This window comes from Podarcis muralis, chromosome 7 (genome assembly GCF_964188315.1).
Source record: "Podarcis muralis chromosome 7, rPodMur119.hap1.1, whole genome shotgun sequence".
NCBI classification, from domain to species: domain Eukaryota; kingdom Metazoa; phylum Chordata; class Lepidosauria; order Squamata; family Lacertidae; genus Podarcis; species Podarcis muralis.
In genome coordinates, this window is record NC_135661.1 from 28081765 (window position 1) to 28094713 (window position 12949).

General features: G+C 46.6%; 1 protein-coding gene across 2 annotated transcripts in view; it reads left to right on the forward strand.

Annotated features, from left to right (window-relative positions):
* PLEKHG5 (pleckstrin homology and RhoGEF domain containing G5) overlaps positions 1-12949 on the forward strand; it is a 101640-nt gene that overhangs the window by 27551 nt on the left and 61140 nt on the right. Inside the window, exon 1 of one of the 2 annotated variants that reach the window (XM_077931448.1) lies at positions 10893-11204. The exons of the other annotated variant lie outside the window; for it this stretch is intronic. Coding sequence (XP_077787574.1) covers positions 11118-11204 — 87 coding nt within the window. The 5' untranslated portion in view covers positions 10893-11117. Of the gene's footprint in view, positions 1-10892; positions 11205-12949 lie in introns of those variants that run through there. 2 annotated transcript variants of the gene reach the window in all.

Sequence of the window (12949 nt, forward strand, 5' to 3'; positions counted from 1 at the left end):
GGCAGAATCTCTCGCTCTCTGCCTTGTCCTCTTAGCCTAATTGCTTGTTAATGTAAAGCTGCGATGGATTTAGAGCCTCTCATTCCCCTCTCCCCTGTCTGTGGAGTAGCCAACTTGGTTACTCATTCTCTCTTCTCTGGGATAGCTTCCCTTACTTTTCTTTGGGACTGAAGCCTGGGCAGGAAAAAGAAATCCCTTTGGTGTTTCCCCCCCAATGTCACCTGGGTTTCTCTCTGGGGCTATCTTGAAGTGAAGGTAAGTGTTTGCTAATAGTAGTCAACCCATATTCCTGGACCTCTCCCCCACTATTTCCTAAACCTTCATTATCTCTTTGGATGTTTTGCTGTTATGGGGAGCGTTTTTTGTTATTGAGATGAGGTTTTTTTTTGGGGGGGGGGTCTTGAGATTATCCGCAAAGGGGGATGCTCCATGGACTTTGTTCAGTCCCTGAGGTTGAATATGTGGTGCCCCCTCCCCCTCCCTTGCCGCTGCTACTACCAAGTCTTTGAACAAACTTCTTCAGGTTGGTTAAAATTGAACCTGAAAAAAAAGCCATTCCTTTTCTTGGGAAGTGAGTACTGATTTCAACATCTAGTTTTTACGGCAGCTGTAGGAGCCTATTGGCTAATACGTGTGATGTCATTTTGTCACCCCCCCACCCCCCCCCCGGCCTCCAATTCCTTGCGGCAGAATAATCTGTTTGGGAAAACTCTTTAGAAGCTATTTAAAAAACTAAAAAAAAATTATGATGACATAAACTCTTGCGGCCCGCAAGCCTATTTCATTGGTTGCTTCTTTGGCATACATTTAAAGGAAAAGATGGGTGCTGAATGGTCATGAGATGCAAAAATTAGAGTCGCTGATGACCAGAATTTCAATATATGCTAAATAGGCACACTTTTTACACTAACGAACTGGTGATAATTTACTTAGCAGTATTAAGATGAATGTACTGACACCTGGAGGGTAGCAGGGAACCATTCACAAGAGTGGGATCCCCCCCATCTTGTTGCTATTCAGCTTTTCCCTTGGATCCTTCCAAGTGAGATGGCTTTAAAGCAGCTTAAAAATAATTTTAAAATGTCAGTTAAAATGCAGCCTTCAACTAGAGGACTTCAGGGTTGCTTCTACATTAGGCCCAACTGAGGCCCTAGTCTTCCTGTGGAACTGAGAGATGCTGAGGGCCATGTAAACAACTGCTCCTATTATAGAGGATGAAATACCTAAGAAAGTACTTGGTACTCCTTGTATACGCAATGGCAGCAACCAGAAGAATTTATGCTCCAAGGTGGAAGGACAAAGATAGTCCTACAGAAGAAGAATGGCAGAATAAGTTGGCAGAATATGCGGAATTAGCAATGCTGACTGCAAAGATAAGGTATCAGTAAGAGACGGATATAAGAGGGGAGTGGGAACGCTTTGGATAATATTTAAAGATACGCAATAACCAGATAAATTTCCAAGTAGGGTTATACATGTGAGCAGCAGTTAAAAACAACCAGAAGAAGGGTGGTAATTAAAGAAATGCAGCTCAACAAGGTCAAAACAAGAACCCATGAAGGGATGTGCAGGGAAGTCCAAGAATATAAGATAACCAAAGATAACTGTATAATGGATATATCAAACTATGGAATATACATCTATGGAATATATATATATATATATATGTGATTGCTCCTGAGAGCCCTCTCCAGAGCATATTTGGCCCCTGGGATACTGGGTAGTTATGAAACAGACTGGACAATAGCTCGAGTGTAGGTGTTGAAAGCCCCGACTGGACGTGAGTTCCGGCTACCTGGTGAAACCAGCGCATAGGGCCTCCTTTGTTGCCTCCACTGCTTCCTTGAGTAATCGCCCAGGCAAGTGGTGGTCTGAGCCCTGACATCTACATCAGTGGGTGGAGCATGCAACCTCTTGGAGATCCACTGTGATTTGCTTGGCGAACGGTTCGAGGACTAAGTTGCCTACCCATGTAGCCTGCTTGATGCCATGGCTGATGCGGCTCCGAGTGAGGTTTGCAATGCTCCATCAAGCCTTGTTTTGTGGGACTTGTCTTTGTGGTCTGACCAGGCCGCTTTGTGCCCAACCAGGTGCCCTCTCAACCCTTCGAGGTCCAGGGTGTGTTGAGCGCATCTTTGCAGGTGGTGCCTGGCACCCAGAAGGAGGTGATAATGTAATTCCTGACGAGACCCAACCCTGGACCTGTTGGTATTAAACAACTACCACCCAGTTGCTGAAATTCTCCCTTTTGGGACAGGGACTCAAGAAGGTTGTTGGCAGTGCAGTTGTGGGTGTTTTTGGAGGAAACTGATTATATAAACCCATCCCAGGTTGGGTTTAGTCCTGCGTCTGGGGCAAAATCAGCTCTGGTCTCCCTGGTGAGATAATACAGATGCCCACTCTTTGGGTTTTCCAGAAACAATGGAAAACATTATTGTTTCAACAAGCTGTTCCGACGGGATAAATGTTTATATTTTCAGGGGTCCGCCTTGGGTGTTTCATTGTATCATTTAAAAGCTACATTTAGTCATGTTTTTAAACTCATTTTTATTGTGTGGCTGTGAATCATCTTGAATCGTACATTTTATCAAATAAAGGATCAAATGATGAGTGGTGCAGAGAAGGAGGATGGAGAGATGATGGTTTGCTGTTTCTCTTGAAACACTAGAATTGGCGTGTGGATGTCTGTCCATGTGGGTTTGTGGTGGATATCCTCTATAAAAACTGTCTTGCAGCACATTTCGTTAGGCAGTGTACCCAGGTAACTTTTCGTTTTAGAAGGCAATCATATACTGAGTGCCTACACCGAAGGACATTGTTTTTATTCATCGAACAATTAACAAAACATGATCTTTGAAATAAACTTTGCTTAAAGAATATAAACTTTTAAAACGAGTCACAAAATACGTGTTTGCTGTAATGAGGCATTTACACAGATGCAGTCAGTTTTCATGAGCGTTATCTTTAACCAGGTAATGAGCTAACCCAAATGGACTGAAACAGATTAAGGTTTCTTCATCTTCCTGTCCTAGACAATGAGAAGTCGCTCACTGGGTGTGAGGAAAAGGTGGCGAGGGGACCTGGGATGGAGGCAGAGCAGTGAGACAGAGGCAGATAGATGCAGGCAGAAGAAAAAGGCTGGAATGGATCTGTAGCTTCTCCCTGTGCCGTTTCCAGGGACAGACTCAGGCAGAAGCTGCAATTCCATTCCAGCCTTTTTCTTCTGCCTGCATCTCTCTCTGCTTCCCTTCCTCCTCCTCCCTTCTGCCTTTGTCTCCCCTCACTCTGCTTCTCTGAGGTTCATGGCAGCTGGCTTACTGCTCTTTATCATCTCCTCTTTACCAGGACCCCTGGTTTTTTGAAACACTAGGTGTGCCTGGACCTATGACTGCCAATATCCAGAAGCTGCCCTCCCTCAGCCTTCATCCAAGGCATAATTAACTTATGGGATTCATCGCCACAAATTGTTCTTAGGGAGAGCAGCACAGGTGGCCTCTTAAAATGGATTAGGCAAATTAACGCGAGAGAGATTTGAAGCAGCAGCCTTCATATTTAGAGCCCCACTGCCATGCCTCTCTGCCTGGGGTCCTCTTGCTGGACTTTTGCACAGCTCACTGGCTGTGAATTCGCTCTCCCAACTTTAGGCTGAGGCCTGTTTGGATGGAGGAAGCACAACAGATTTCAGAGTGTGGGATGAAAGAGAGGAGCCGAGGGATAGTAGAAGTTGTTGGAGGAATATATGTTCATTTACAACTGTATGAGGTGAGTGTGGTGGTGAAGAGAGAGAGAGAGAGAGAGAGAGAGAGAGAGAGAGAGAGACCCCAGGCAGGTAGTGGAACTCTTTTTTTTTTTTAAATCATTAAGCACCTTATCCCAAGACCAACTATCTCTGGACAGGCAGCTACAAAATCTCAGGCTTACCTCCCAGATGTGAAACGGCCCACCCCAAAATCACATGCACCCTAAAATGCTCTGGATTTGTGTTGGGCACGAGTGTGGAACCCTGGCAGGCAAGGCCTGGAAGAAGCTGTAATGTTGTAATGTGGAAAGTATGTTTTACACCAGGACAGACACAATTTGTCCTGCTGTTTGTTATGTGTTGTTGTAGCCAAAGCTGGTCCTGCTTAGAGTAAAGGGACCCCAGACCATTAGGTCCAGTCGTGACCGACTCTGGGGTTGCGGTCATCTCGCTTTATTGGCCAAGGGAGCCAGCGTACAGCCAGCATGACAAAGCCGCTTCTGGCAAATCAGAGCAGCACACGGAAACGCCGTTTACCTTCCCGCCAGAGCGGTACCTATTTATCTACTTGCACTTTGGCATGCTTTTGAACTGGTAGGTTGGCAGGAGCACGAACCGAGCAACGGGAGCTCACCCCGTCGCGGGGATTCGAACCGCTGACCTTCTGATGGGCAAGCCCTAGGCTCTGTGGTTTAACCCACAGTGCCACCTGCTTAGAGTAGACCCACTAAAAACAACACACATGGCTAACTTAGGTCCAATTGCTTTCAGTGGAGCTACTCTGAGTAAAACTTAGTTGAATAAAGTCTATTATTATTATTTACATTTACATTTGTTCGCCACTTACTATGTCTCAGTGCAACTCATGTTTACAAAAACACGCGTGATTACAAAATTTTTAAATTCATCAGAAAGATGAAAGAACATTAACTGGCTAAAAGTGCTCATGCTGCAATATCTGTGGTCATCAGCTGTGATTTCTACATGGCAGGGGTTGGACCTTGGGGTGCTTTCCAACTTCCTATGAGTCTATGGTTTCCTTCAACCTCTCCATCAAAGCAGGTAATACTTGTGCAACACTGTTTTTAGCAGCTGGTAGCCACCAGCCACCAAAAACCATTAAGCAAAAGCCACTAGCACCATGGAAAGAAGCTCTTCTGTAGATCCCAGAAAGCCCCTTTGTGGCCATTGACTCGTCCTCATTCACCCTTCCCAGCAGGAAGGGTTAGGGTTAAGAGTTTTCTCTGAGCTGTTATGTAAGAAGCTGCAGAGAGCCTCTGTGGTCCACAGCTGCCCGGAACAACAGGTTCCTGCCCCCAGTCTGTGGCCTCTCTGTTGGCGCCTGTGTGTATGAAACTGAGGGGGGCAGAGGGGGGAAAGGACTTGTTGGAGGGTTACAGGAGGTGCTCTGACATCCCCTGGGCAGCTGATCAAGTAGATTTTGGCTGGGATGAAGGCTGCTTCCATCTCTCTGCCCCCCAAACTTCACTCTGTGCCAAGATTGATGCAAGAGGAGCAGATTCAGATGAGGACCTGGCTATGGAATTCTTTCTCCCTGGGGAAAATCCAGCAACACCCCCTCCACCCTATAGAATTGCAGAGTTGGGAGGGACCACGAGGATCATCTAGTCCAGCCCCTTCAAAGCAGGAATCTTTTGCCCAACATGGGGCTCGTACCCATATCCCTGAGATGAAGAGTCTCATGCTCTGCTGATGCAGCTATCCATGCCTTTAAGTACGCTTTTAAAAAACCCAATAGTTTGGCACGGTTTTCGAGAAGACTTTTCCGTGCAGCTACTCTGCATTCTGTTGCTGTGTCATCATGAATTATTATGTGGTGGTTTTTATTGCTTCTGAATTTTGTAGGCTGCTTGGAAGAGGAAAATTACCAAGCAGTGGGGAAATCCGTGTCCGCTGTGAAATAACGTGGACACTTTAGGTTCCCATTTACTTTTGATGGTCTGTTAAACAATACAACAACAATGGCAATATCAAAACATTGATATTGTTTTATTTTTGGAAAATTTATAAAATATTATATGGGGGGGAAATACTTTTGACGGTCTGTTAGCATCTAGCACAGTTGTTTCTCAGCAGTCCAGATTAAAAGTCACTCCCATGGCTCTTTTTTTCCTTTGTCCTCCCAGCATGTCTGAAAAAGTTGACCTTCCTCATCAGGCTCTATGTTGTGTCTAGAGATGGTTTTGATAACAACTATTCCACAGTCTGCCAGCAGGTGGCAGGGTTTGCTTAGAGCTGGCCAGCTCAGGCATCACGAGGCCCATGGAATTGTGGGAGAATCTGGCATGATGTTTAACAACATAAGAAGAGCCCTGCTAGGTCAGGCTATTTGCGGGGGGGGGGGGGTGCATCTAGCCCAGCATCTTGTTCTCACTGTAGCCAACCAGATGCCCCCATGGGAAGCTCATAAGCAAGACCTGAGTCCATTAGTAACTCTTTCCACTTATGATTCCTGACAGCTGGTACTGAGAGGCATACTGTCTCTGACAGTGGAGGGAGAATGTGTCAATGGCTACTAGTCACAAGCAGTCCTAGAAATCCAAATCGCGAAGCTCAAAAAGAGAGAGAGAAGTTTTAATATCTTGTTTTATTTTTTTTTCTTTTGCGAAGAAATTATCTAACAACAATTAGACGTCCTGTGAAGGTGCTTTAACTGGATGAGGCTAATTCAAAATCACTTGTCCTGGTGCATAAACTGATTGCAAGTCTGTAGTGGAAGTATTTAAGAGACTTACCAACATATCTGACAACATGACCTACTCTAGTATAAGCTTTATTCTTCATTTTAAAGCAGGCATAGGCAAACTCGGCCCTCCAGCTGTTTGGGGACTACAATTCCCATCGTCCCCGACCACTGGTCCTGTTAGCTAGGGATCATGGGAGTTGTAGTCTCAAAACAGCTGGAGGGCCGAGTTTGCCTATGCCTGTTGTAAAGCATGTATAATCCTTTATTAATGGATTATTGAAGCTCAATGCATCAACCAAATTATTTTTTTCAATTATATTTTATTAAGTTTCAACGTTTTTAACAAACATGGTCAAAATGCAATTTCGTCTTTTCTCTTATTTTTGTCAACTTCCCCCTTCTGCTACACCGTATCGACATCAAGCAAAATATGTTTAGAGAGTAAACTTCTCAATTTATTCCCATGTAAATGCATTTCCCTTTCTTAAAAAAACCAAACTATTTCCCCCACCCAAATATGGGTCAGATGCAATTTTTAAACACCCCCCATGGTAATCTCATGAGTTTAAACAGTCCCTAGGTTGTTAAGGTATTTTTGAGGAAGGCAATTGTTTTGAATTAAGAATTGAGTTCATTATTTTTTTTTTTACATCAATGTGCTTCATTTTACATTTGCTTATATTGTATTTGCCATCTTGGTGGCCATTCATTCCAGTCTGAAGAGATCCTTTTGGAATCCTTTGCAATCCCCTATTGATCAGCAGGAAATACTTGCAAGCAGAAAGCTTTTAACTAAAGGTACACAAGTCCCGAATACATCAATAGCAGTGGAGAAGCAGGTGTTGTACATTGTCTTTTATTGGAGTGGGAACACGGGGGAAGCACAAATTAGGTCTGAAAAAACCACTGGGCTGCAGTGACATGAAAATGGTGCCATCTGGATTCTTCATGAAAACCGAGTGAACAAAGGTGAGAAAAAGGTGACTGTGGGAGCAAGCTATATCTGTAACACTTTCCAAATCTCAAAACCTCCTTTATTCTGGGACACGGAGGAAGGAAGGGTGGGCTTTGGTTCGTCTTGCTTGTTATTTTTAGGCATGAATGATATTGTAAGGCACTTTGTCCTTTCAGTGTATGGCTTCCTGAACTTTGGGCAGCTGAGGTATATTTTTGTTTCTGAATTTAAAATGAAGTCACCCTCGCTCCCAGAAATTAAATAAGAGCGGAAGTGTGAAGACCCTCCCTTTGAAGAACTCAGCCCTCAGGGATTTTGCATGAGCCACTGATCTCTATGAAACTCATACAGTGGTACCTCGGGTTAAGTACTTATTTCGTTCCGGAGGTCCGTTCTTAATATGAAACTGGTCTTAACCTGAAGCACCACTTTAGCTAATGGGGCCTCCCACTGCCACCGCACCGTCAGAGCACGATTTCTGTTCTCATCCTGAAGCAAAGTTCTTAATCTGAAGCACTATTTCTGGGTTAGCGGAGTCTGTAACCTGAAGCGTATGTAACCCGAGGTACCACTGTAATTAGCAGGATGCGGACCCAGAACAGGGGCATCATGCAGTGATGCAACAAGGAACCTCCATAAAAGCCTGAGCAATTTCCCCCATATCTTTGCACTGTGAGTGACTGGATGCGTCCGCCACACCTGATGTCAAGATGTGGCAGAATTACCCATCCCCCCCCGAAACTGACCGGAAGGAAGCAGGGCCTCATGCAGAGATGCAGTGGGCAGCCTCCTCTGCAGATAGGCTTGCCTTATCAAATTACTTTCCTCTTTGGACAGCACAATTTGGGGAACGGCTTCAGTGTTTTGCTCCTGGTTCTCTGGCGTCCCCCTACCTCTTCTTTCAAGGGGCTTCAGACGCCTTGCCTGTTGGACCCTCGTCCTGAGTTCTCATGCACTCTTATGCTTCTGTACCAGCCGATCTGTCCTTTGGCATCAGCTCCGTGCTTTCATCTCCCTTGACGTGAATGACGCTGTCGGTGCAGGCTGCCACACGCCTGCCCTGCTTGCAAGTGGCCAAGTATGTGAGGGGGCGCAGAACTGCAGAAAGAGGAAATACACGCAGGATGAAAAGCAGCCTGTGTTCGAGGAAACTGCTAGCCAGGCAGACATGGGGCTTTGATGGATGGGGAGGGAGCGTGGGGGCCAGGTGGGGGGGCGTGGAGGAGGCATAGTGAAGCCTTTTCAAAACAGCTCTTGCAGCTGAAAACTTCATTCAAATTGTGATTTAGATGCATGCACCCCACCAAGAAAATGTGTTGCCGCTTGCTGGTGCTGCTTCCAGGCACGATTCAAAGCACTGGTGCTGACCTATAAAACTAGCTTGGGTCCAGGCTATCTATTTATCAGGTGGATAGCTCAGTTGGTTAGAGCAGTGTTTCCCAACCTTGGGCCTCCAGCTGTTTTTGAACTACAATTCCCATCATCCCTGACCACTGGTCTTGCTAGCTAGGGATGATGGTAGTTGTAGTCCAAAAACAGCTGGAGGCCCAAGGTTGGGAAACACTGGGTTAGAGTGTGGTGCTGATAACACTGAGGTCGTAAGTTCAGTCCCTGCAAGGGACAGCTGCTTATTCAGGTGAGTGGACTAGGTGAGCCTCACGGTACCTTCCAACTTGATGATTCTATATTCTATATATGAAAGACCATATTTCCCCATGCAAAGCTGCTCAGGATCTGAGATCATCGAGGGAGGCCCTTATCTCATTCCTGCCATCCTCACAGCCACACTTGGTAGGGACACGGGAGAGAGCCTTCTCGGTGGCTGCTCCCACTCTGCAACTCCTTTCCTGGAGAAGCTAGACTGGCTCCCTCCTTGTTGTCCTTCCACCAGCAGGTACATATCTTCTTCTTTTGGGAACTGGCTGTTTTTTTAAATCTGTATTTTAATAGAATTCTTATTTATATTGTTTCAATTCTATTAGAGTTGAATGACTTTGTACTGATTATGTGTTTAGCTTTTATGTATTGTAGCGGTGCTGTTTTAATTTGTGTAAGTTGCTTTGAGGTCCAGTCTGGAGAAAAGGTGAAATAATAATATTAAGTACCAATTGCACATTTGGACACTTTGCAGAACCACGTGAGCAAAAAAGGGAGCCAGATCCCTGCCCCCAATATCTTGCAGTTGAAATAATCCAATGGGCACAAACCATACTTCACAGAAGGGGTTCTGAATCTTCCCTTTCTGTTCATCTTCTTGCAGATGTGCACCAAACTTTTGCATAATCTTAGAATTATGGAATCAGAATTGTAGGGTTGGAAGGGACCCCCAAGAGTCATTGAGTCCAACCCCCTGCAATCCAGGAATCTCAGGATCTCAGCTATCTTAACAATGGTGGAAAGGAGCTGGGCAAGGGGGAAACCACTTGGACCTGTGTCTACAAAGCATGAGTCAATCAGAAAACCGCTCTGCCCCATGTTTTCAAGGCTTGAGACAAGCGGAAGGGCGGATGAGCCCATTGTTATAAGTGCCACATAATACCCATTCCGCATTTGCAAGAAACCAATCTTTTAGTGTGGCAGCACCTACACTTTGGAATTCCCTGCCTATTGACACAAGGCATGTGCTTTCTAAAAACATTTTTGTTTAGACCAGCCTACCCAGATATTTAAGGGATGCGGGTGGCACTGTGGGTTGAACCACAGAGCCTAGGACTTGTCAATCAGAAGGTTGGCGGTTTGAATCCCCACAACGGGGTGAGCTCCCGTTGCTCGGTCCCTGCTCCTGCCAACCTAGCAGTTCAAAAGCATGTCAAAGTGCAAGTAGATAAATAGGTACCGCTCCGGTGGGAAGGTGCGCTGCTCTGGTTCACCAGAAGCGGCTTAGGCATGCTGGCCACATGACCCGGAAGCTGTATGCTGGCTCCCTCGGCTAATAAAGCAAGACGAGCGCCGCAACCCCAGAGTCGGTCACGACTGGACCTAACGGTCAGGGGTCCCTTTACCTTTACCTTTTACCCAGATATTTAGAATGCTGTTTTGTTTTCTGTTGTTGTCTTCAACCTTTTTTATTTATTGAATGTATATAGTGCCCTATACTGCCAGGTCTCAATCTTTTCACGGTTTTAACTAATAATATTTTTCGTTTTGTTAACCGCTTGGAGAGGGGTGGCTTTCCTTTTACAATCAAGCCGCATATAAATTTTATGAAATAAATAAATAAGGCACCCCCACCCCAAATCTGGAGGGGGTCAACAGGCGAAGAGTTTCGTCCAGAGACCCCCACCACGGCCGATGGACTTTTCGGGCTCCTGCTTCTTGAAACAAGAGGAGGAAAAGCGCACAACCTCTTTTTCTCCGCTGTGCGCTCCGGTGCCTGCTTCTGCCTTGGCGCCTGCGACTGGACAGGAATGGTACGCTCCAGCCGGAGACACTCTCCTCGGCAGGGGAATGGTAGGTCCCGCCAGTCTTCCTCCTCCTCCTCCTCCTCCTCCTCCTCCTCCTGTCGGGCTTGAACGTGACTTTGTCTCGGTGGAGCCTCCAGGCAGGTCTGCCTGTCTGGCTCTTCCGCAGGAGGGAGAGAGAGACGAGAGGCGCAGCAGCAGCTTTGTGCGCCATGAAGGCAGCGGCGGCAGCTGGGGCTTTGGACGGAGCCCCCTCCTGTATCTGAGGCTGCAGACAGCCCCCACCCCCTCAGCCCCATTTTGGAGGCTCTCACAATGAGGCAACGGCTGGGGGACTTGAAAGCCGCCGGTGACGGTAGAGGGACCCCCGAGGAGCTGCCCGCCAGGGGCGCCATCAAATTGGTGAGTGGCTGGACCGGAATCCAGAAGGAAGGGACAGAAGGGGGGGGATCTCGGGGAGGGGGCGCAAAACTGGGCACACGATGGTGTTGGGTTTTTTTAATGTATTGGTTGGCTGGCTGCAGACGGGGGCCCCGGCGCCTCTTGGGCAGACGCGCGGCTCCTTTTCCACCAGGACTAGAAACGTGAAGGCGTTTTAACTTACCAAGGCTGCGCGTTAGCAGGACGCGTTGCGTTGGGTAGATCCAGACGCTAATTGTTGTTTTCGGGACCAGAGATAACAGCGGAGTGTGGAGAGGCGAAGGAAAGCCAGTTCGGTTTAGACTGCAGTGCATCTCTCTCTCGGCTTCTTGGCTAATATTGTTGCTGTGGTGGCTTGGAGAGGGGTGAGCTTTGGGTTTTCGAAAGCTGGGAGATTTTCCAGACCCAAAAGGAAGACGTTTGAGTTGTGGCTGGAGAGCAGAGAAATGGACGCCATGAGCCCGTCTGGTGGGATCTGCTCCTGCTGGGTGTCAAGGTAACCGCTGGGCAGGTGTGCTACCCGTGTTTGTGGAGGAGGGAGACCAGGCTGGACTCTTGGGAGTGACTGACAAGATGGTCGTGGGTCCTGGACAGAGGAGCAGCAGATGCCCTCCATCTCCCATTCCATCAAGCGTAAATTTCAGGCCAACCAGTGAGCAGTTTCTTTGGTTTCCAGGGGCACAGTTACGGTCTTGGTGGAAGCCAAAGCATTGGATCGGGTCCCCACTTTGGTCGGCTTCGGTTGTTGGGTTTGTGCCATTTCCCCAAGGCAATAGTGGGGTTTATCATGTGGGTCATCTCCAGAATTATAATCGCCAATTTGTAGCCGATACAAATATAGTCCATCATAAAACATCCATATATAAAAATTTAAAATATATACAAATAAGCAGCTGTGTAAAAATACGTAATAAGGATTTTAATTGGAGTTCCTTCCCGCTAAATAGTGCCATTCACCACTCTGAGAGATATAAAAATTCAGCCACCCTTGCAGTTACTTCCGGGTTAGTGTCAGACAGGTAGAATCTGATATTTTCATTGTGATGTTAGACTACCCAAAAAAAGGGGATAGCAGGCTTTTGCGTAGCTGGGTGTACAATGGACAGAGGAAAAGAATATGTTCTACTGTGTCCGGCAAATTCAAAAAACAGCCGCACATCTCCAGAATTTCCGTGGCTGTGGCAATTATTTGCAGCCTGACTTTTTTTTTGGGGGGGGTCACCCTGTAAGAACCAACAATCCCCACCAAAAACCTTGCCTCCCTTTCTCTTCTGGAATGGGCTACCTCCAGCTTCCTCTCTGGAATTTCTCGGGCAGGAGTCATGGAAGTTTGCCTGGGGCAGTTATAATATTCGCTGTACTAATTTGTTTTTACAAATGCTGTACTTTGAACAATTTGAAAACAGAAGTGCCAGGAGGGCCCCTCTGAAACTGTAGGGTCAGTAAATTTCGCTGGGGGGGGGGCAGGGTTCAAAGCCTACTTTTGCTCAGGTTTCAGTGGCAAGGCGAAGAAAACAAAACCATGTATTTTCAATGGGGGAGTAGTTGTGCATTGCCACAAACCTGTTTCATGGGCCCATTTGGCTGCAGGAAGAGAAATGAAAACCACTTTGTCCTTCTGTGTGCTGGACCAGATAGCCAGCCAAGGACAAAAGTGTGCCTGAGAAATTAAGGAGCTCAAGGTACTGCACATAGTCCTCCTCATCCTCATTTAATCCCCATAACAA